At 35.8% G+C, this 21588-nt stretch overlaps 1 protein-coding gene across 2 annotated transcripts in view; it reads left to right on the forward strand.

Annotated features, from left to right (window-relative positions):
- The window catches only part of Rock1 (Rho associated coiled-coil containing protein kinase 1), a 111455-nt gene that overhangs the window by 70210 nt on the left and 19657 nt on the right, over nucleotides 1–21588 (forward strand). For both annotated transcript variants that reach the window (XM_028759484.1, XM_028759485.1), the window contains exons 14-24: nucleotides 3591–3726; nucleotides 5555–5646; nucleotides 5739–5985; nucleotides 10669–10775; nucleotides 11870–12020; nucleotides 13851–14011; nucleotides 15655–15839; nucleotides 17257–17326; nucleotides 18301–18395; nucleotides 19568–19733; nucleotides 20994–21087. In XM_028759484.1, coding sequence (XP_028615317.1) covers nucleotides 3591–3726; nucleotides 5555–5646; nucleotides 5739–5985; nucleotides 10669–10775; nucleotides 11870–12020; nucleotides 13851–14011; nucleotides 15655–15839; nucleotides 17257–17326; nucleotides 18301–18395; nucleotides 19568–19733; nucleotides 20994–21087 — 1504 coding nt within the window. The remainder of the gene's footprint in view (nucleotides 1–3590; nucleotides 3727–5554; nucleotides 5647–5738; nucleotides 5986–10668; nucleotides 10776–11869; nucleotides 12021–13850; nucleotides 14012–15654; nucleotides 15840–17256; nucleotides 17327–18300; nucleotides 18396–19567; nucleotides 19734–20993; nucleotides 21088–21588) is intronic.

A 21588-nucleotide genomic window follows, 5' to 3' on the forward strand; every position in this document is an offset into this window, starting at 1 on the left:
ATTTATCCTTTTGAGTTCAAGATCAAGAGGAAGGTCTTAATTATTAAATTAATATAGTCCTTCTTAAAGAGACGCAAAGTGAAAATACTGTTCCCTCTTCTATCACTAAGTACAGCTAAAATTCCTGTACGTTAAATGTAGAAAAAATGTGATCCTGAAAAGTTGAAGAAAGCAGACCAGCTCTGGGGTACGGGATTTCTAAGAAACACCACAGGTTTCTCAGTTAATAGAGTACTTGCATAGCCTGAGTTCTCACAACCTCATAAAATAGAGATGTTGGTATATAACTATAATCCTAATACCTGGGAAATGGAGGCAGGAAGAACAAAAGTTCAAGGTCATCTTCAAGTATATAGCAAGTTCAGAGCTGGCCTAGAATACATCAGACCCTGTCTCAGAACATAAAGTAAATAGTAGGAATATTATGGGCCCCTCCTTCCATGCCCTCAAAATAACAAGAGTAGACTTTATAGACCACAAGTACATCATTAACTGTATCTGTTCAGCTGTGGCAGAATATACATCCTTTTCAAGTGCTTAAGGACAACATACCAAGATAGGTCTTGTCCTGTGCCATGAAGTATACTTAAAGGAATCAGAATGAATAGTGTGTCCTGACCAAAATATAATCAGGCCAGAAGGAGTAACAGAAAGATAACAGGAAAACTGAACATGTAAAAGTCAAATGAGAAAAAGAGGCACGCTCAAAGAGATAAAATTACATTAGAATGGTGATTATATCTTCAAGCTTTTATGTTTCAAAAAAATGTAAACCTTTTCATCATTGAAAATACATAATCAGTACTGGAGAGATGGTTCAGTGGTTAAGAGCACTGACTGCTCTTCCAGAGGTCCTGAGTTCAGTTCTCAGCAACCACATGGTGGCACACAGCCATCTGCAATGGGGTCTTAGGCCCTCTTCTGGTGTGTCTGAAGAGAGCAATAGTATACTCATATATATAAAATAAATAAATAAATAAATCATTAAAAAATAAATTTAAAAGAAGAAAATACATAATTAAATGTAAGAAAAATGAAGAAAAATACAAAATCAAAATTTGTGAGATTCAGTTAACACAGTTCCTAATGGAAAGATTATATAGCATACGTGTTCATATTAGAAGAAGAAAAGTTGATAATAATGAATCTTAACAAAAACAGTGAAAAGGATAGATAGAGGTCACTGCAGTTGGAAATGACAAGGAAGAAAATGGATGGAACAAAAGAACTTGTTTGAAAAGATCCACAGAATTGGCAAATCTCTGGCAAGGTTGTCAAAGGACAAAAAAGATAGAATCAGAGTCAGGAGTAAAAGAGAGTTGTGAGGGAATGATGTGAACAGCTGTAAACATATCATTTAAGTGTATTAAATGAATTGCTAGAAAAATCCAACATGCCACAACTCAGTGTGGAAATGATCATTTCAATAACTATATATAACTCTAAGGAAAGTGAATTTATAATTTTAAAACTCTTCCCCACCTGCACAAAAAAATGTGAGTCTCAATGACTAGATAACTTCACTAGAGAATTCTGCCAAGTTTAAAGAAAACAAGTAATTTACAGCATGTCAAAATAATACTTTCTAACTCATTTTGTTAGACTAGTAACTTTACATAGCCTTTAGAGAAAACTAGAGATCACTATCACAACTACAAGTCTTTAGCAAAATACTAACGTAGATCTCAGCAGCACATAAAAAGATAACCTGTCTAGTTGTAGTTTATTTCAGAGATATAGGATTTATTTAATATTTTAAAATCAGTCACTTAATTCATTATATTAAGTCTAAAGAAGAAAAACCAAATGATCTTACCATACAGAAAAGGCATTAAACAAAATGCAGTGTCCATTCACAGTAAAAACTTTGAGAAAACTCAAGTTGATAAATAGCATATACAAAACCTACATTTCACTTTATAGCTAATTGTAAAAGAGTAAGTACTTCCTCTAAGGTCTGTTAATAACAAAAGCACATCATCTCTCATCTCATAATTATTCAGCTAGTACTAGAACTTGTAGTCAGGACATATAACCAAAAAAAGATCAGAGAAGAAGTAGTAAGCCTGTCTGTGTTTTTTGCACGAGACACAATAATGTGTTTAGAATAATCATAACTATAGTGATGAAAACTGCATGATATTGACTTAAGACTGTAAATTAGGAAAATAGAATGAAGAACAGAACTACACCTACATAGGACTGGAGAGATGCCCTCAGGGTTAAGTGTATTAGCTGCTCTTTCAGAGGTCCTGAGTTCAATTCCCAGCAACCACCTGGTGGCTCATAATCATGTATAATGAGATTTTCTGTTCCTTTCTGGCCTGTAGGCATACATGCAGATGTATACATGCTGTATACATCGTAAATACATCTTTTTTAAAAAAAGAAAGGAAGGAAGGAAGGAAGGAAGGAAGGAAGGAAGGAAGGAAGGAAGGAAAAGAACAAAACACAATTATGGTCAACTAACTCGTGACAAAGTTTCAAAAGCATTTTGGTGGAGGAAAGGTAATTCTTCAGCAAACAATGCTGGAGCAATTGTGGGCCAAGATCTGAACCTTCATGTGTCATACCTTGTGATCATTAACTTAATTGTAGATTTAAACAAATGTAAAAGTATAAAGCTTTCAAGAGCTTTGAGTTGGTGACTCGTGTTTCTAATCCTACCACAACCTTCGAAGTGTTGAGATTACACATGAATGCCACGGTGCCCAGCTTCAAGTTAGATTTAAAGTTAGAAGATGGGGCTCAGTAGGTAGTGGCTCTTGTGTATAGGCCTGATAACTCAAGTACTACCCCTACATCTTAGAAAGTCACAGGAGGAAATGGATTCCTGAGAGTTATACTCAGACCACATATGCACATTGAATTTTAAAGTTAAAATGACAAAATCTTAGAGAAGTTGAACTACTACGGAGATCTATATCACCTCTACAGATCTCTCTGATAATATCTGTATAAAAGATAGTATATATATAAAAGATAGATATAAAAGATAAAGATTCTATATAAAAGATAGAAAGATGTAGAAAAATCACATAGTAAAACAGAATTTCCTGATGTCACATTTTAAATATAAAAACAAAGCAACAAAAAATGTGTCAATACCCTGATGGTGGTTCAGACACAGAAGGTGGATCTGTCTGATTCAAGTAGGAGTGTCTTACTTTGTAAGACATATTTTATCTGTTACTGCAAGAGTGTCATTAGAATGTACTACCTGGGTCTCAGGACATAGCTGAGCATGACTGTAACCCTATCAAGGGAAAACAGTGTAGAGATAGGTAGACCTAAATCTGACTACCAACCAGTCTTCCAGTTGGTAAGCCATGGGTTCAGTGAGAGACCGTATTTCAAGTGGTATTGGAAGAGAAACAGTAGAGGAAGGCACCTGACAGTGGCTGCCGGCCTCCTACACACATGCGTACTCACACACATATACTGTGTACACATAAGCACAACTGAAAAGAATAGAATATACTACCTGATTTTAAGCTAAAAATCAATCTTAGGATTTCATCTGAAATATTTTTAAAGAGCAAAGTACTCCCTAAACTATGTGTCAATTGTAACTGTTGTCATAATTTTAGGGGAATCAAAGAAGAAATCTAGAATCTTCGGTGTCTCAAATTGAGAAAGAAAAGATGTTGCTACAACATAGAATTAATGAGTACCAAAGAAAAGTGGAACAGGAAAATGAGAAGAGAAGAAATGTAGAAAATGAAGGTGAATTGTTCTTTTGAAAATGTTGGACTATCTAGGTAGACACTACCACTGAGCTATAACCACAGTCCCCAAAGTTTTTGTCTAAATAGTGAACTATCTTTATCATGAAGTCGTCTTAACTATAGTAATATACAGACGAGTTAAATAACCCAAATCGTCAGTTACATTTATAACTTACTAAAGCCTTTAAGTGTTATTTAGCTAAGATTGTTACAGTTATGTTCATACCAGAATCACCTGAGAATCATTAAAGACCATGAATATCAGGGCTGCTGAGATGCTTCTGTAGTGAAGAGCACTGGCTGTTTTATAAGAGGACCCAGGTTCAATTCTCAGCACCTATAAAGTGACAACCACTTGTAATTCCAGTTTCTGGCCTCTTCTGGCCTCTGCACACACTGTACACACACATGGTACACAGGCATACATGCAGGCAGAACTCCCATACACAAAAAACTTAAAAACAGAACATTCACACCCAAACTCCAGAGATTATGGTATAGATACATGGCCTGATACAGATATTGACAACAATATTTCTATAAACGTTTCTAACAAGTAGCTTATTTAAGAACTGTTAAGCTAGAGTTGCCACACTCCCACCCCCAGTAATAGCTCAGGCTAGCCTTCAAGACCCATCTGCCACTATCTTCCAAGTGCTGGAATTAAAGACATGTGCCACCACCTTTGACTAGAATTTTATATTTTCATGTCAATATTGCAATTATATTACATTTAAAAGTTTTTTTATACCATTTGATAACAATCATTTTATTTTTAGTTTATTTTATAAATGTATATATATGTATGCAATCTCATATAAGGTTCTTCATATCTAACTGATAAAGTATAAACAATGTGTTTAGTGATATAATAGATATTAGAATATCTATTATATTGAAATATCATAAAAATATATAGCTTAACAAAAGAAAAAAGTGCTGGACAGTGTTGGCGCACACCTTTGATCCCTGCACTTGGGAGGCAGAGGCAGGTGGATTTCTGAGTTCAAGGCCAGCCTGGTCTACAGAGTGAGATCCAGGACAGCCAGGACTACACAGAGCAACCTTGTCTCGAAAAACCAAAAAAAAAAAAAAAAAACCAAAAAAAAAAAAAAAAACCAGAAAAAAGCATCTCCTTATATACATATTCTAAATATGTATGTATTTCTGTAGATGTACTTGTGAAAACATATGTATGATATATTTGGTTTCATCTTAGGATATTGATTCATAGATTCACCTAAGAAGGAAAAACAGTAGTTGTAGAAGAGTCAGTTAAGAAAAAACTAGAGGAGAATCCTCGTTATTCTACCATTTACTATCTTTTGAATTTTGTACCATTTTAAAAATACTTAATTATTCAAGTAATTTTAATATTCAAAGTCAAAGAACTAGCTTTATAACTAAATATGGTGGTACATTCCTATATCCCAGTACTCAGGATTTAAGGGAAGAGAATAACTTGAGCTCTTATATTTGAGAAGAGTCTGCAGGGAATATCAAATCACCCCTGGTTGGAGTGTGGGGTGGGGCACTTGGCAAAAGTAGCTTTGTACTATTACACCATAGATTGGTCCCATGAAGACAATAAAAGAATTTGGAATACTGTAGTATTGGAAACAAAGCAGTTTTACTTTATATTGTAAAACTATGCTCTACTTCTTGATAGATTTAGAATATAAGAACATGTAAGATAGAATTTGTTTAGGGAGTGGGAATGGACCTAATTTCACTCATTGTTGTGGTCTAAGAATAAATTTTATTATTAAAAAGATGTATTTTTTTTCTAACAATATGTAATTTCTACATAATCTTTGACTTCCTAGTTTCTACACTAAAGGACCAGTTGGAAGACTTACGGAAAGCAAATCAGAGCTCACAGCTTGCTAATGAGAAAGTGACACAGTTACAGAAGCAGGTCAGTTCTTCGTCAGGATTCTTTTAAAATTATAGTTAATTAAAAGAAACATGATCGTGTTTGGTCAAACTTCTTCTTTTCTTTTCTAATAGTTAGAAGAAGCGAATGACTTACTTAGGACAGAATCAGACACAGCTGTCAGATTAAGGAAGAATCACACAGAGATGAGCAAGACAATTAGTCAGCTAGAGTCCCTGAACAGAGAATTACAGGAAAGAAACAGAATTTTAGAGAATTCCAAGTCACAAGCAGACAAGGATTACTACCAGCTGCAAGCTGTATTGGAAGCTGAGCGAAGAGACAGAGGGCATGATTCTGAGATGATTGGAGACCTTCAAGGTAATACTTTTTCCTTTCTTTCTTTTTTTTTTTTTAAAGATGTATTTATGTATGTGAGTACACTGTCACTATCTTCAGACACACCAAAAGGGGGCATCAGATCCCATTACAGATTGTTATGAGTCACCATGTGGTTGTTGTGAATTGAATTTAGATCCTCTAGAAGAGCAGTCTGTACTCTTAACTGAGCCATCTCTCCAGCCCAATAATTTTTCTTATGTGAAGTATATGTCACAAAATTTACCATTGGAAGATTGGATTGGATTGGATTGGATTCTTGTGAGGTATGTGATGTGTGGTACGTGGTAGAGAGAGCTGTGTGTTGCCATGAGGCACATATGGATGGTCAGAGGAAAAACTTGGTAGAACTAACTCATTCTCTCTATCTTCACTTAGTTTTTAGGGATTGAGCTCAGGTTGGTAGGCTTGCATGGTAAGCCCTTTATCTTCAAAGCCATCCTGTCAACCCTATTTTAAACATATTAAATTGTGTATTTCAGTGTCATCAAATGCAGTTAACATTATTATTGTACATGTTTCCATAAATTTCCCAACCATATTGGTCACTCCAAACTATACGGTACCTGTTATATAATAACTCAGATTTCTTCCTTCCTGCAGTGGTCTCTGACCAGCATCCTACTTTCTGTGCCCCTTATCAAAAAAGACCAGGGTATTAGGAAAGGTTGGGATTAGTTATTAGCATTCTCTGTTTAACTAAAAAGCTGATTAAACATAACTGACAGTGAATAAAAGGAACAGTTTAAGAAGGTTAATATCATTCGGTTTGTTTTCCGAAGATAACTGCCTTCACTTCCCAGATATTCTCCTGGGTCTTGTTGCTGTTCAGTAGCAGTATCCACACTATCTACATGAAAGACACAGATGAGAATTGCCAGGCCTCTCAGGAAAGATTGGAGGATGAGAGCAGGGAGTATGTTTTAACTTTAGTCATGGAAGGGAACATATTTTGGGTCTCATGAGACTTGATGGTTAGCTATAATTCTGTGGACAGGGATCAGGTCAGTTTTTGTGACTATGGAAACGGAAATTAAGAGTTCCCGTCAGCTCATAGCTGAAGAGAGTTGTGCAGTCTTATCTCTCAGGCACCAGGCTTAAAATAGGTCTAGATATAGCCAAGAGAGGAGCCTCTTAAGTAATTACTGGGAAAGCCTCACACTTGTTTTAAGTCTAGTTTTTCCTCACTGCTTTTATACAGCAAATTAGCCATGTGAAAATCTCATTGGTCAAGGATTAATTCCGTAAATCCTTCCAGTTCTTAAAATCCAGTTCTTAAAATTGCTCATGTTTGTTATCTTTTGCCAATGACTTAAGCTTTGGACTACTGGGTTCCAAGTTTTACACCATCATCATGTGTTGTAGTATATGCTTAATTGCAGTTGGGGGTTTCTACCATTCCTTAGATCTTTCAGTTCTGGGATAAAATATGCAAACCTTTTGTATTTATAGTTAACCATTAGAGTGGTACAGATAACTACCCTCTATGCTGTAATGTCTACTGCCCTGCTAATAATCCTGAGATATGACTTGCCATGTTCCTTCTGAGCTGCTCTTACTTTGATTGGCCAGCCCTCAGTTGTTCACCCCATGGTGTCCTCTCTCTCCACCTTCTTTCTTTCCTCAGCCCCCAAGCCGTGGGAATCTAAATTCTGCCTACCTCTCTTCTGCCTAGCTAGATTGTAGGCATCTTTATTTAACCAATAGTTTTAAGGAGCAAGGTTACATAGCATCACTGGGTGTATGTGAAGATTTCCTTGTCTCTGGGGACAACCAGACCTTAGGGGCCAGTATTTAGCATTACAAGACATAGCAAAAAAACCAAACCTCAGTAATCATGTTTATTAATTTTTTTCTTTTAACAATCTTTTAAATATTTGTGAAAGCTAAGAAAACTTTATAGTATGATTTATTAGGTTTATCCTTTTTTCATTGCTTATTTTGTTTTGTTTTTTACTTAAGTCCTACTTTGAGTTTTTTGTTTTGTTTGAACTATCTGAGTATGTGTCCCTGGCTGGCCTGAGAACTCAAGAGATTTGCTTTTTGAAGATCGAGGTACCCCATTTGCTGCTTGCAACCGACTGTATAATTTAATATGCTATCCCAAACTCATAGCAGTTTAAATTGGGATTTAAATCTAAAAGCTTGACCTGTCTAATGACTCCATGTGTCTCATTTAGGACTTGAACAAGAAAACTTAGTGATGGTTAGATGTAAGAAGCATATGACATCTGGCTGGTTTTATTGGTAGCATTTGGTAGATGCCCAGTTCATTTTCCTGGGCATTTTCAAAATGGTACCCATCTATTTTTGTAGGTCTAGCATTTATTATCTTTAGAAGGTTGTACAACTGTCTCCCCTATCTAGTACTAAAATCCTTTCACTAACTTCTAAACACCTTTCACCCATTAAATTGTCTTTCTCTGTTCCCCTACCATCTAGCCACAGGAAACCACCAAATTTTCTTAATCTCTTCAAACTCAGTCTGCCTGTCTCTGCTTCCCTGAGTGCTAAGATGTCATCTGTATTCTTCTGAATGTATACTTAGGTGTGAAATTGTTGGATCATGTAGTAATTCTGTGCTTAACTTTCCTGGAACTGCTAAGCTTTTTTTTATAGTTGCTGGACTATTTCATTTTTCTCACCAAGAAATTAGGATTCTGATTTCTCCACAGTGTTAAAATTAGGTAACTGTTTGAATAGGAATGAGCTCATGTATTACTGTCATTTTAATTTATTTCCTAATGAGTTAATGATGTTGAGCATATGATACCCAGTTGTTTCGGCACCATTTAAGAGGCCGCTTCTCCCTGTGTGTCTCTTTTGTGTGTGTATGTGCGCACACACGTACACAAGAGAGTGTGTCTACATACTCTCTTAAGGAGGCCAGAGGTCAATTCAATGTATTTCTCAGGCCCTGTCCTTTTCTTTTTAAATGGTTTTTGACATTTTTGTTAAATATTGATTGATCATGGCTAAGATGTAGTTGAATTCTTAACCTAGCATTCATCATTAAGGGCCTAGGTCTAATTCCCAAGATTGGAAAAAAAAATTTTTTTTGAGTGAATGAAAAAGAAAGGAAAAAATTGCCTTTAATAAATGAAAGGATTTGACCGTGAAGGTGGCATAGTGGGTAAAGTGCAAGAATGAGAACTTGAGCTCAGATCCCTAACACCCATTTAAAACCACGTGGGCAGGTATGTTTCTGTAACCTTAGTGCTGGGATGAAAGAAACACATTTCAGGGGCTCACTGACCAGCTTCAAGGTCAGTAAGAGACCTGTCTTTAAAAAAACAAGGTAGAGAAATAATTCAGGAAGTCACCTGGTATCAGCTTACACATTCTATGCTCACCTGCTCACAGATGTGTACTTGACTGATGAGTATACACGACACACACACACATACATACACACACACTTCTAGTGTCTGGCTTTACTTTTGTTTTTTTAAGTCTCTTGTTGATACATATTTTTGCCATAGGTCAGCACCACAGTAGTTTTAGAGCAGGTGTTGAAATTGGGGATTTGATTTATTCAACATTATTGTTCTTCCATAGTATTATTTTAGCTGTTCCATTTCTGTATAATATACTTTTGCATTTCTGTAGAATATACTTTTGGAATTCTAAAAGTGTTACAATGTCTTGACTCATTATTTTATGTAGTTATTGTCATCTTATAGTTCTTCCAATCTACGAACTATAGGCTATTTTCATCTCCCTCCCTCCCTCCCTCCCTCTCCCTCCCCCGCTCCCTCCCTCCCTCTCTCTCTCTCTCTCTCTCTCTCTCTCTCTCTCTCTCTCTCTCTCTGAGGTTTTCTTGTGTTTTGTGTTTCATTTCGTTTTGAGAAAAGGTCTGGTTATAGTGCCCAAGGTAGCCTTAAACTGCTGAGCCCAAACACTCTTGCCTCGAATTAGTGATCAGGTGAAATTATAGTCATCCTCCTTTGCACCTGCGTTAATAGTGTTTTCAGTGAGTGAGCCCTGTTCTTCCTTGACTGTCTTTCTAGGCCAGTGGTTCTCAACCTGTGGTTCATGGTCTCCTTTGGGGTTGAATGACCATTTTATGAGGGTTGCCTAAGACCATTGGAAACCATAGATATTTACATTATGATTCATAATGATAATTTTATGGTTGCCAGTTACCACATGAAGAACCATGTTTAAGGATCACAGCATTAAGAGGTTGAGGAGGCTGGGTGTGGTGGCGCATGCCTTTAATTCCAGCACTTAGGAGGTAGAGACAGGTGGATCCCTGAGTTTGAGGGCAGCCTAGTCTACAGAGTGAATTTCAAGACAGACAGGGCTACAAAGAGAAACCCTGTCTGGAAAGGTTGAGGGGAGGAGAAGGTTAAGGAAAACCGTTGGATTAGTGAGTTAACAGTTTGCTGTTCTTGCAAAAGGACCTGGGTTAAATTATCAGCACCCGTCTGGCAGTTTATAACTATCTTTAATTTCAGTCCCAGTGGACATGTTGCCCTCTTCTGGCCTCCAATTGGCACTGCACACAAGTGAGGCATAAAGTAAAAATTTAAAACTAAACATTAACAAACACCAACAAGTCCCATCAAATTTCTCTATCATCCACCTACTCACAAATAATCACAGTTCTGATTTATAATACCATGAATTAGTTTTGCTTTAACTTTTTCCCTCCCTTCATAGCACGAATTACATCTTTACAAGAAGAGGTGAAGCATCTCAAACATAATCTTGAAAGAGTGGAAGGAGAAAGAAAAGAGGCTCAAGACATGCTTAATCATTCAGAAAAGGTAAGTGACTTACTGTCCTAATGATAGAATATTATGGTTATAAAAGGTAATTTTATAGCATTCATTTGTAATGTTTATTTTTTATTGTTTTCATGATGTATTTGACATCTTGTTACCATATTATTTTTGTTTGTACTATGGATTTTTAATAGGTAATTATATTACTTTTGGTCTGGAAGTAACCAAGGAAGGAATTAACCCTTGTATGTTAAATCACACAAAGAGAAAGTAAAGGACTGGACCTTAACACACCATGTATGCTTATTCTATGTTGTTAGTAAAAAGTAAAATATAAAAAGGCCAAAGTAATTGGCTCCCTCTATCCCTCTGTCCCCCTCCCTCCCTCCTCCTCCTCCTATAGGGTCATGCATCATGGCACATATTTGTAGTCAGAACAACTTGGTGGGGGGAGGCAAATTTCGGTTCTCTGCTTCTACCATATGGATTCCAGGGATGTAACTAGGGTTATCAGGCTTAATGGCAAGTGTCTTTACCCAGTGGGGTCTTTCTTCTTGACTCTATATTTATTTAGAATGTTATCAAAAATTCTCTGCTAAGTACCTTCCTTGCTGAAGAAAGTATCAATTACTTTATAGATCTCGGTCTTAATTTCAGTGTCTCCCTCAGGAAAATGATTTTAAAGCAACTACTTTGGCATGTTCTATTTCAGAGTAGTTTTTGTTAGCCAAGCCAATGTGAAATAGGATGAAGAAAGAATAAACTTTCAAAGGACTGGAATCTGTTCTTACTGTTCTCACCTAAACATTTCACTACCTTGTCCCAAGATGCTTCATCTTTTAAAGGGGAAGCAAATGTGAATTTAGATAAAACTATAGATTCTTACATTTTAAAAGAGGTTTTTAAAGACAAAAATGGAATAACAAATGATTGTTGCACTTATTTGTTACTGTAGTGTAAACTATCTTGAATATACCCAGGAGCACAAGGAGCTCTACATCAGCTGTGGTGTATGTTCAGGAAAGGGTGATTAGGAAAGTGTTCATCTCCAGTAGAATATTGAGGAACGTAAGAGTCAATTTTGTGCCTCTTGGACAGTTTATTATATTACACTACTCTTATTTCAATTTTCTTAGGAAAAGAATAATTTGGAGATAGATTTGAACTACAAGCTCAAGTCTGTACAGCAGAGGTTAGAACAAGAAGTAAATGAACACAAAGTAACCAAAGCACGGCTAACTGACAAGCACCAGTCTATTGAAGAGGCAAAGTCTGTTGCCATGTGTGGTAAGTTTCACTTATGAGCATATTTTTTATTAGGTTTAAATAATACTTAGAGAAGTCTGATTTTGATCTTCTGTGGTAGAGAGTATAAATAAACATTATCTGAGAAGAGAATACCTTTTATTATATCTCTTATCACAAATTTACCTTTTATAGTTTTTTTTCTTTTACCTACTATGTCTTTACTATAAAAGTTAGTGAACTCATACTAGGCATGGTAGCCCCCACCTGTAATCTAAACTAAGGCAGGGCAGTTTCGAGCATAGGGCTTGGGTCTAGAAGAAAACAAAGTCAGTAGACTCTCTATTCTCCCAGTTTTTAATCTACCCATAGATTTTTCTTCACTATCCATTCTGGACCTCATTGTTACTTAACTGCTTTTTTTTGCCTCAGTTTTTTATATTTGCTATATGGCTTCTAGTCACAATTGCAGTTTAGACCAACCATTTGCCTCATTTTATTATTTCAAATGTCCTTAAGATCAATATTAGTCTACTATATTATCGCCAGTGACAATTGTAGTGTATATTCTTAAAAGACTACTCTTGTTATCTGGAGAACGCTTTATAAAAAGGAGCAGTGGAAGTAGGTGGTAGCAGAAGGCAAATCAGCGTAGAGGTCAAAATGTGATGAAAGGTGGACAGTACAGGAGGGAAGAAAGGCTCAGGCATTTAATTAGAACAAATGAATCAGTGGTTATAGCTTACAGAGGTTGATAGAAGTAGGGCAGAAGTGATTCGAGGACAGAGAAAAGTAACTCTTTCAACATGTTAAGTTTGGGGGTCAGAGATGTGCTTCAATGGCAAAACACATGATGAGCCTGCTTGAGGTTCTGAGTTCAAACCTCAACATATTCCCAAAAACAACAACTTTTATAATTTTTTTAGATGGCTCTCTAGATGGATATATTACTCAATGGGAGTGTAAGTCTGAAACTCAAGGATAGGTATCTGGAATCAAAGCATAACTGAAATGAATTTATATTAGGTTGGAAAGAAGGGAGTTAGGAGGTAATGATTATGTTAGTACAGCTGAATTTATAAGGTTAGGGAAAAAGTAAACTTCCACTTTGTCACCTCAAGAGCAGGCTCCAAAAATAGCAAAAAGACTTACTTAACTATGCAACTCTCTACTGGCATGACTATGGAAATGCTAAAATTCTTAAACTTAAAATATTCTAGAATCAGGTACCCTGGTAAAGGCTAGAATCTTCTCATAACAATTGAAAGAGGGGTTCTGCTACCATAGAATCCTGTCATTGAGTTGCACAGAATTCCTATTCTAAGAGCCTCTTTGAAAAATTTCCAGACCAATGCAAGATAGAGATTAATAACTGCAGTCATATGTTTCTGTTCTTACCTTCATTTCATTTCTTGTTTTGTTTTTCGAGACAGGGTTTCTCTGTGTAGCCCTGGCTGTCCTGGAACTCACTCTGTGGACCAGGCTGGCCTCGAACTCAGAAATCTGCCTGCCTCTGCCTCCCAAGTGCTAGGATTAAAGGCATCCGCCACCGCTGCCCGGCCATTTCATTTCTTTATTACTCTATTCTTTCCGAGTACTCCCTTAATCTTCTAGTCTAAATGGTATTGAATTTTTCATCTTTTTTGGGCAAGGGCTAGATTGAAGCATTTTAAAAATTATTTTTATATCTTGTAACTATTTCTTCAGAGATTCTTACATAAATTACTCAAATGTCCTTAGAATTTTTAAATTAATATCTATTACAGTTGTAGAATAAGTCATAGATTTTTAAAGATCAGTTTTCAAACCATTTAAAGTGAAAATAATTGAAGTGCTCTTTAAATGTATGTTTCTAACTTTTTTCTGTTGCAGAAATGGAAAAAAAGCTGAAGGAAGAGAGAGAAGCTCGAGAGAAGGCTGAAAATAGAGTTGTTGAGACTGAGAAACAATGTTCTATGCTAGATGTTGACCTGAAACAATCTCAGCAGAAGCTCGAACATTTGACTGAAAATAAAGAAAGGATGGAGGATGAAGTAAGACATAGTGCTAATTTTTTCCATCTTTTAAGAAAAACTATTCTAGGTTATAACTGGAGAACTCTTGTGTATATTTGAAACACAGAAGAAGATTTGAATGAAGTATGTGTTCCCAGCACTTACAATTTCATTTCAAATAGCTGTTAAACATTCACTCCTTAGGATCTGTTCCATTGTGTATTACAGCAGTGCATGCAACTGTATCAAAATGTCTTAGTTCCTCCTTGAAGAAATTGTTTGCTTAAAAAAAAGAGCAAACTATCAAAGATTATCTATGTTACTTGAAAAAGCATTAAAAAAATTATCTGCTGTTTGGAGTGACTTACATTAATAGAAAACATGTATTTATAGTATTATTGATAAAAGATGTTTGTTGGTGGTTACTGTCTGAGTTTTAGAAATTATTTGTAAGTAGTATCCAAGACTTGTCTTGGTGGACTGTCAGTACAGTTTGTCTACTTGATAAGAAGGTAGGTAAGTCATGTGTAAGAGGAAGTGAAATCAGAGAAGGAAAAATAACTTGGAGCTTTCACATGGAGCTGACACTTGGGCTCTAAACTAACTGGTGTTCTTTTAAAATGGACAGAAATGTATAGGTGAAAACAGTCTTGGGAAAATTAATGTATTTGTATATAGAATTGACAAAAAGAGACTAGAAATAAACTAGCAAGCAGAATAACTATATATTGAAACTTTGGAAGATGGAGCTGGAGATGACTCAGACATTAAGGATATCAACTGCTCTTCAGAAGAACCCAGGACCCTCAATGGCAGCTCACAGTTATCTATAACTCCAGTTCCAGGGGATCCAGGCACCAGACTTAACCTGTAGGAAGACTGCATACAAGAACTCCAATGGATATGGGATTCTGTGAAGTTAGGAAAGCCTTGCTATGAGTTTGTCATTTGGGAGCTGAAGACTAGGCTGAGTTTAAAATTATTCATTAAGTCTTCAATCATTCTATAGTGTTCAACCATCCAGGGAAGCGGCAGAAAGGAGTACATACACAAGACAGGGGTGAAGGACTTTGTGCCTTTGATGATTTCTACGGTAATCATTTTGCAGATAGCAGGTAAAGAACATGTTGTGGGGCTGGAGAGATGACTCAGTGGTTAAGAGCACTGACTGCTTTTCTAGAGGTCCTGAGTTGAATTCCCAGCAACCATGTGGTGACTCACAACCGTATGTAATGGGATCTGATACCCTCTTTGGTGTGTCTGAAGACAGAGACAGTGTACTCATATATGTAAAATAAATAAATCTTTAAAAAGAGCATGTTGTAAACTGGTGCAAGAGTTCTGATTGGCTAATAAGTACTTAATATTAACTATGTTCTGAGTTTTATGAATATATAGAATAGAATGTATAAACATTTGTGGGTTAACAGGTAAATTAAAATTTGGAATATCTTCCTCAGACGATTTTTATCATTATTTTTCCAAATTTTTAGACTAGTTTTTCTTTTCCCCACAGATTTTGATACCTAAAATTTACATCCTATCTTCACTTAGTAAAAAACACAAGGAGAAATTAGAGTGGTACAAAGGATAATAATGTTCTTGAGATTGATTAATATTCTTTTAGGTATCTAATAAATTATTAAAATGATTAAGATGCCAATTTTTTTTTTCGTTCATAGGTTAAGAATCTCACCCTGCAGCTGGAACAGGAATCAAATAAACGGCTCTTGTTACAGAGTGAATTGAAGACTCAAGCATTTGAAGCAGACAATTTAAAAGGTTTAGAGAAACAGATGAAACAGGAAATAAATACTTTATTGGAAGCAAAGAGATTGTTAGAATTTGAGTTAGCTCAGCTTACAAAGTAAGTCTTAAAAATATCTTTTTGTGTTTTCATTGGCTTATAGATGCTTGATATTTTATATGTTCAGATCATCTCAATTTATGAAAAAGACAAAAATTATGATAAAAGAATTTACAGGCTTTGGGAGGATGGGCTTATTAAGTTAAAGTTATAGATACTTAAAGGAAGAAATATAGATAAGCAAGACTGCTGGCTTTACAGTCTGTTGATGATGGAAATAACCGTTTTTCCAAACTTTTCATCATTACATCTCTCAAGACTAGCATTACAATAAGAAGGCTACCCTACCTGAGAAGAAGTTTTCCAGGTCATTTTATTTTAGAGATTTAGACATTAGACATAATCTTGGGAGTGGGAGTTTGGTTACTTTCAAAGTTGTACAGTCTTTTATTTCTTCTGTTACTGCTAAGATGTCATGTGCCTGCTCACTTGAGATCAAGACAATGACAGGGTGTCATTACTTTTAGAACATATATGGGCCTGTTTTACAAATATAGTATGAGAAATAGATACTCTTTATACCAAGTTGTGGTTTTATCTCCTCCAGATATATGTTAATCATACATTAGAGATTCACCTGTCTCTACCGCCTGAATGTTGAGATCAAAGGCGTGTTGCCACCAACACCTATCATTTAGACCTGTTTGATTGGGATAATTTATCAGTTTTTATTGAGTTGGATTTATATTGACAACTTTTTTCTTCGTTTACTAGCCCCATTTTTGCCAGTTAATTACGTAATACTTGTTCCCACAAGCAACTCACTCTCTCAGCACTCAGTGGACATTTAGTGTGTACTTTATATCAACTACATGGCTTGTTACTAAACTACAAAGTAATTAGTATATAATATTAAACCTACAGCCTAGGATAAAATTGGGTCTTTGAAGTCTATTGCCTTCTTGTGTGTTTGAGTCTTTTCCTTTCCTGAGTGTGTCCTTTTTCATGTAAGGTCTGTACGTTTGTGATGTATACATATTTTTTCTTTCTCCTTACCAGTTTATTACTCTTCCTTTTCTTTTATATTCCCTGTGTATTTATTTATATACTCGCCAAAGTATGTTACACCTTATTTTTTACTTAAACAATTTATGACCTCTGCTTTTGTTTATTACACAAGACATTAAAGTATATTCTGTGATGTTTCTGCCTTTAAACTGTATTTCTGCCTTTTTCTGCAATTATTTACATGGTTTACAAACAAACCACAGCACTGTCGATTTCATTTTGATGGTTTGGAGAGACCCACAGTTAATGTAGATTCATTATCACTTTATAGGTGCAAGATAACAACCTTACCAGATGAGCTAGAAAAATAACATGATGCTGAAATATTTTATTGAACCTTTTGTATTTTAGCAACTTCAGTGAAATCTGTCATAAATAAGAAAATTTAATTACTGATTTTCTTTTAAAGGCAATACAGAGGAAATGAAGGGCAAATGCGGGAGTTACAAGATCAACTTGAAGCTGAGCAGTATTTTTCTGTAAGTGAAAATTATTTTTAGTATAAAGATTTTAAAAACTGACTTAAACAAGAACCTTTTAGAGTTTTTTTTTCTGCAAACTATGTTTCTTTTCAAGGTTTGTGGTCTTTAAATTGTGAAGGAGGGAAAAAAAAAGACCTTTTTTGTACAATTTTTCAGCAATTACTCTCCCTCAAATTACAGCTGTAAATAGTAGTTTAATAGCTGGGCATGGTGATGCAGGCCTTTAATCTCAACACTGTGGAAGCACAGGCAGGTGGATACAGGGTAGCCAGGGCTACGGAGTAAGACTTTAACTTAAGCAAAGACTTTGTTGCATGGAAATAACATGCCTGATGTCTAGCACTTGGAGGTTAAGGTAGGATTATGATGGGGTTCCTAGAGTTTTCTGGTCCTGATAATATATATCAGATTGTGCCCTCTAGTACCATCTATCCTGCAAGGCTTATTCCTTATAATTAAATACATGGATTTAACTTGGTTTTTTGTTTGTTTGTGGGTTTTTCTTTTTCAAGACTTTTGGTTCGTTTTTGGTTTTGTTTTTGGTTTTGAGATAGGGGTTTTCTGGGAATCCCTCGGTGTCCTGGAAATTGCTCTGTAGATCAGGCTGGCCTTTAACTTAGAAATCCACCTGCCTGGCTCACAAATGCTGGGGTTAAAGTCGCCACCACCACCCAGCTTGTTTGTTTTTTATGATTTATGTACATTGATATTTTGCCTGCATGTATGTCTGTGTGAGGGTGTTGATTCTCCTCGATCTGGAGTTACAGATAGCTGTGAGCTGCCATGTGGTTGCTGGGAATTGAAACGGGTCCTCTGGAAGAGCAGCCAGTGCTCTTAAACTGATGTACTGTCTACTCCTGGTTTAACTTGTTTTAAGATAATAAAACTTTTTAAACTTTTAAGATGAAACTGCTGAACAGTTTATAACTCACCACAAACTCTTAATTCCTGAATTATCACTGTTTTTACAGACACTTTATAAAACCCAGGTAAAGGAACTTAAAGAAGAAATTGAAGAAAAAAACAGAGAAAATTTAAGGAAAATACAGGAGCTGCAAAGTGAAAAGTATGTCTGTTTTCTTTTGGAATAGAACAGGAAAGGCATTCATAAATTTAAGTTGAAAAATAAAGAGTAAGGGTGCCATCATTCTGATAGGGCTAATTTATTGGGCTGATATCAAATCAGACTAGTCTACCTTAAGATTCCAGTTTCAGAGCATCTGCTCGCTCTCCTGGCCACCGTGAGCTCCATGCAACAACTAGTGCACTTACATACATGCAGGTAAAATACTCATACACATAAAGTAAAAATAATACACATAAAGTAAAAAACAAAAAAAGAGGAGGTAGTTGTAGTCGTGATTAGGGCTAATTCACTAATTTCTGAGGACCTACAAAAATGAAGGAAGTGTACAGATAACCAAGATGGCTTGTCTAGAAGAGAATCTTAGGGACAAACAGACAAATGAAAGTAATCTAGTCTCAGTGTAAATGCCAGTTCTGAAAAGTTAGTGTTTTGAGACAAAAATCTTTTGTACTCAAGGGTGGCCTTGATCAGTCCTGCTGCCTCTACTTCCCAAGTGGATAGAATTCTAGACATGACCACTATATTCCAGCAATTCTGAAAAGCTTCAAAGTGTATTTTCTAATAACATTTCCAAATCTTTTACAGTGGTTTTAATCTATATGTTTTCATAATCTCAGATATCAGATAATTTAGTTTAGTCTCTTAGTTTACAGACTTGATCAAATTAGGCTCCAGGAAGTATAAGGAACTTGCCAAGTAAAAATGGGATTGAAAGTGTCTTGACTCTGGCCTCCTGGTGTACCAGTGGCTTTTCAGTCTTGCCTTGCTGTTTTATTCCAAACCCACAACAGTCTTCTTTCTAAAATTAAATGACTTAAGAAGTTAAGTTGTTACCTGTATTTAAAAAATTGTGGATTTAAAGTTTACTTTAAAAAGTAAAATCCTTGGTTCTGTCATTTCGAGAAAATTGTATGGATTTTTTTTTTGAAGCAGGAAGGGTACTTTTTGGTTTGTTGTTGTTTCCAGAGAGATTCTCACTGTGTAGTCCAGACTGGCTCTAAATTCCCAATCCCTGTGCCTTAAGACCACAGTTGTCAGAATTAACAGATGTAGACTGCCATGTCTAGCAAGGTCATTGTTTTCATTTACCTGATCAAGTAAGGAGAATAAACTGAATTTGTTTTTATTCATTTCACTTAAAATTGTTGCAGAGAATCTCTTTCTACTCAGTTGGATTTAGCAGAAACAAAAGCTGAGTCTGAGCAGTTGGCTCGAGGAATTCTGGAAGAACAGTATTTTGAATTGACTCAAGAAAGCAAGAAAGCTGCTTCAAGAAATAGACAAGAGATTACAGATAAAGATCATACTGTTAGTCGGGTAAGTGACAATTTAAAGTATTGGGTTGTGTGTATGTGCATGAATACAATACTTGTGTTTATTTTATCTAAAACAGTTGGTAATGATAAAAATCTTTTCCGATGCACTAGGCTTTTTTCCCTACTGTAGATATATTTTATGTGAAGAAATGCCCTTTTTAAAAAAGATTTATTTATTGTATGTATGTGAGTACACTGTAGCTGTCTTCAGGGACACCAGAAGAAGACATTGGAAGCTGTTACAGATGGTTGTGAGCCACCATGTGGTTGCTGGGAATTGAACTCAGGATCTCTGGAAGAGCAGTCAGTGCTCTTAAACTGCTGAGCTATCTTTCCAGCCCACTTATTTTAAACTCATTTTTTATTTTCTTAACACACACGTACACACAAAACCAAACATAGTAGTGTATGGCTTTTATTCCCAGAACTAGTGACTGATCAACTGGTCTAAGACCAGCCTCAGTTACGTAGCTTCAGGCCAAAATGGACTGTATTACTAGATTCTATCTTAACTGGTTCTCTCCCCACTTCCTCCCTTACCCAATCTAAGAGGGGGAAGATAATATCCTTCCATAAATCATTATTTAATGATTAAAGAAAAACAATATACTTAGAATAGACGATGCTGGGCATGATATTTTCATCATTTTCAGTGAGGAAACTGAGTCACAGGAAAATGACTTATTTAGGATCACATGGGTTACTGGTCGAGTTGGAAATAAGTGCAGTTTCCTAGTCTTCTATCTACTAATCTTTATAATACATATTTTTTACTTTATTTAACACACATACACATACATACACACATACACATATTTAATACACATACACACACACATACACACATATATATACACACACACACGTACATACATACATACATACACATGTGTGTACACATACCATTTTTGGAAGTTAATTGTTCCTAAAACATTTATAACTTAATTATATATTCAGTTTCTTATTGGGGGTTTAGTTTTGGTTTTTAAAAACAGGGTTTCTTGTATAGTCTTGGCTGTTCGGGAACTCACTCTTTAGACTAGGTTGACCTTAAACTCAGAAATCTGACAGTTTCCTGTGTGCTGAGAATTAAAGGTGTGTGTCACCATATGGATGACTCATTCATGTATTTTTAACTGGAAACTAGGCATTTTCTATACTTAAGCAATTGTTTGACCTGTTTCACCTCTAGAAGATGTTACAGAAGATTTTAAAGATGTTTAGCTTTAAGGATGAAATAATCTTTGTGTGCTTTATTTAGCTTGAAGAAACAAACAGTGTGCTAACCAAAGATATTGAAAGACTAAGAAAAGAAAATGAAGAGCTAAATGAAAGAATGAGGACAGCAGAAGAAGGTATATAGTTTCCTTAGCAGATGGCAGTGCGGAGCTGGATAGAAAGCTCAGTGATGATGAGCAGTCACTGCTCTTAAAGAAGATCTGAGTTCAGTTTCCAGCATCCACATGCTGGATTCTGTTATTTGTAGCTCATCTACAGGTCCAGCTCGAATCCAACAGCTTCCGTATGGTCTGTGAAGGAACCAGGCGTATGCATGTTACATGTCTGCAGACAAAACATTCATACACATAAAATAATTTTAAAGTTTATGATAATTAACTTTATTCTTTTTTAATAGATGGTATGAGGGCTTATCCATTAAGAGAGCTTGTTGCTCTTCTAGAAGACCCAAGTTTGGTTCCTAGCGCCTACATCAGACAGCTTAAAACCCCCTGTCACTCGAGCTCCAGGGAATCTGATACCCTCTTCTGGCCTCTCTAATTGTCTCCAAATGCTCCATGTTAGAGTGGGCTCATGAAACAATGTAGCCATCCATGATGATGCAGAGTTCCAGGTTA

Source organism: Grammomys surdaster, unplaced genomic scaffold (assembly GCF_004785775.1).
Source record: "Grammomys surdaster isolate TR1022 unplaced genomic scaffold, NIH_TR_1.0 126298, whole genome shotgun sequence".
NCBI classification, from domain to species: domain Eukaryota; kingdom Metazoa; phylum Chordata; class Mammalia; order Rodentia; family Muridae; genus Grammomys; species Grammomys surdaster.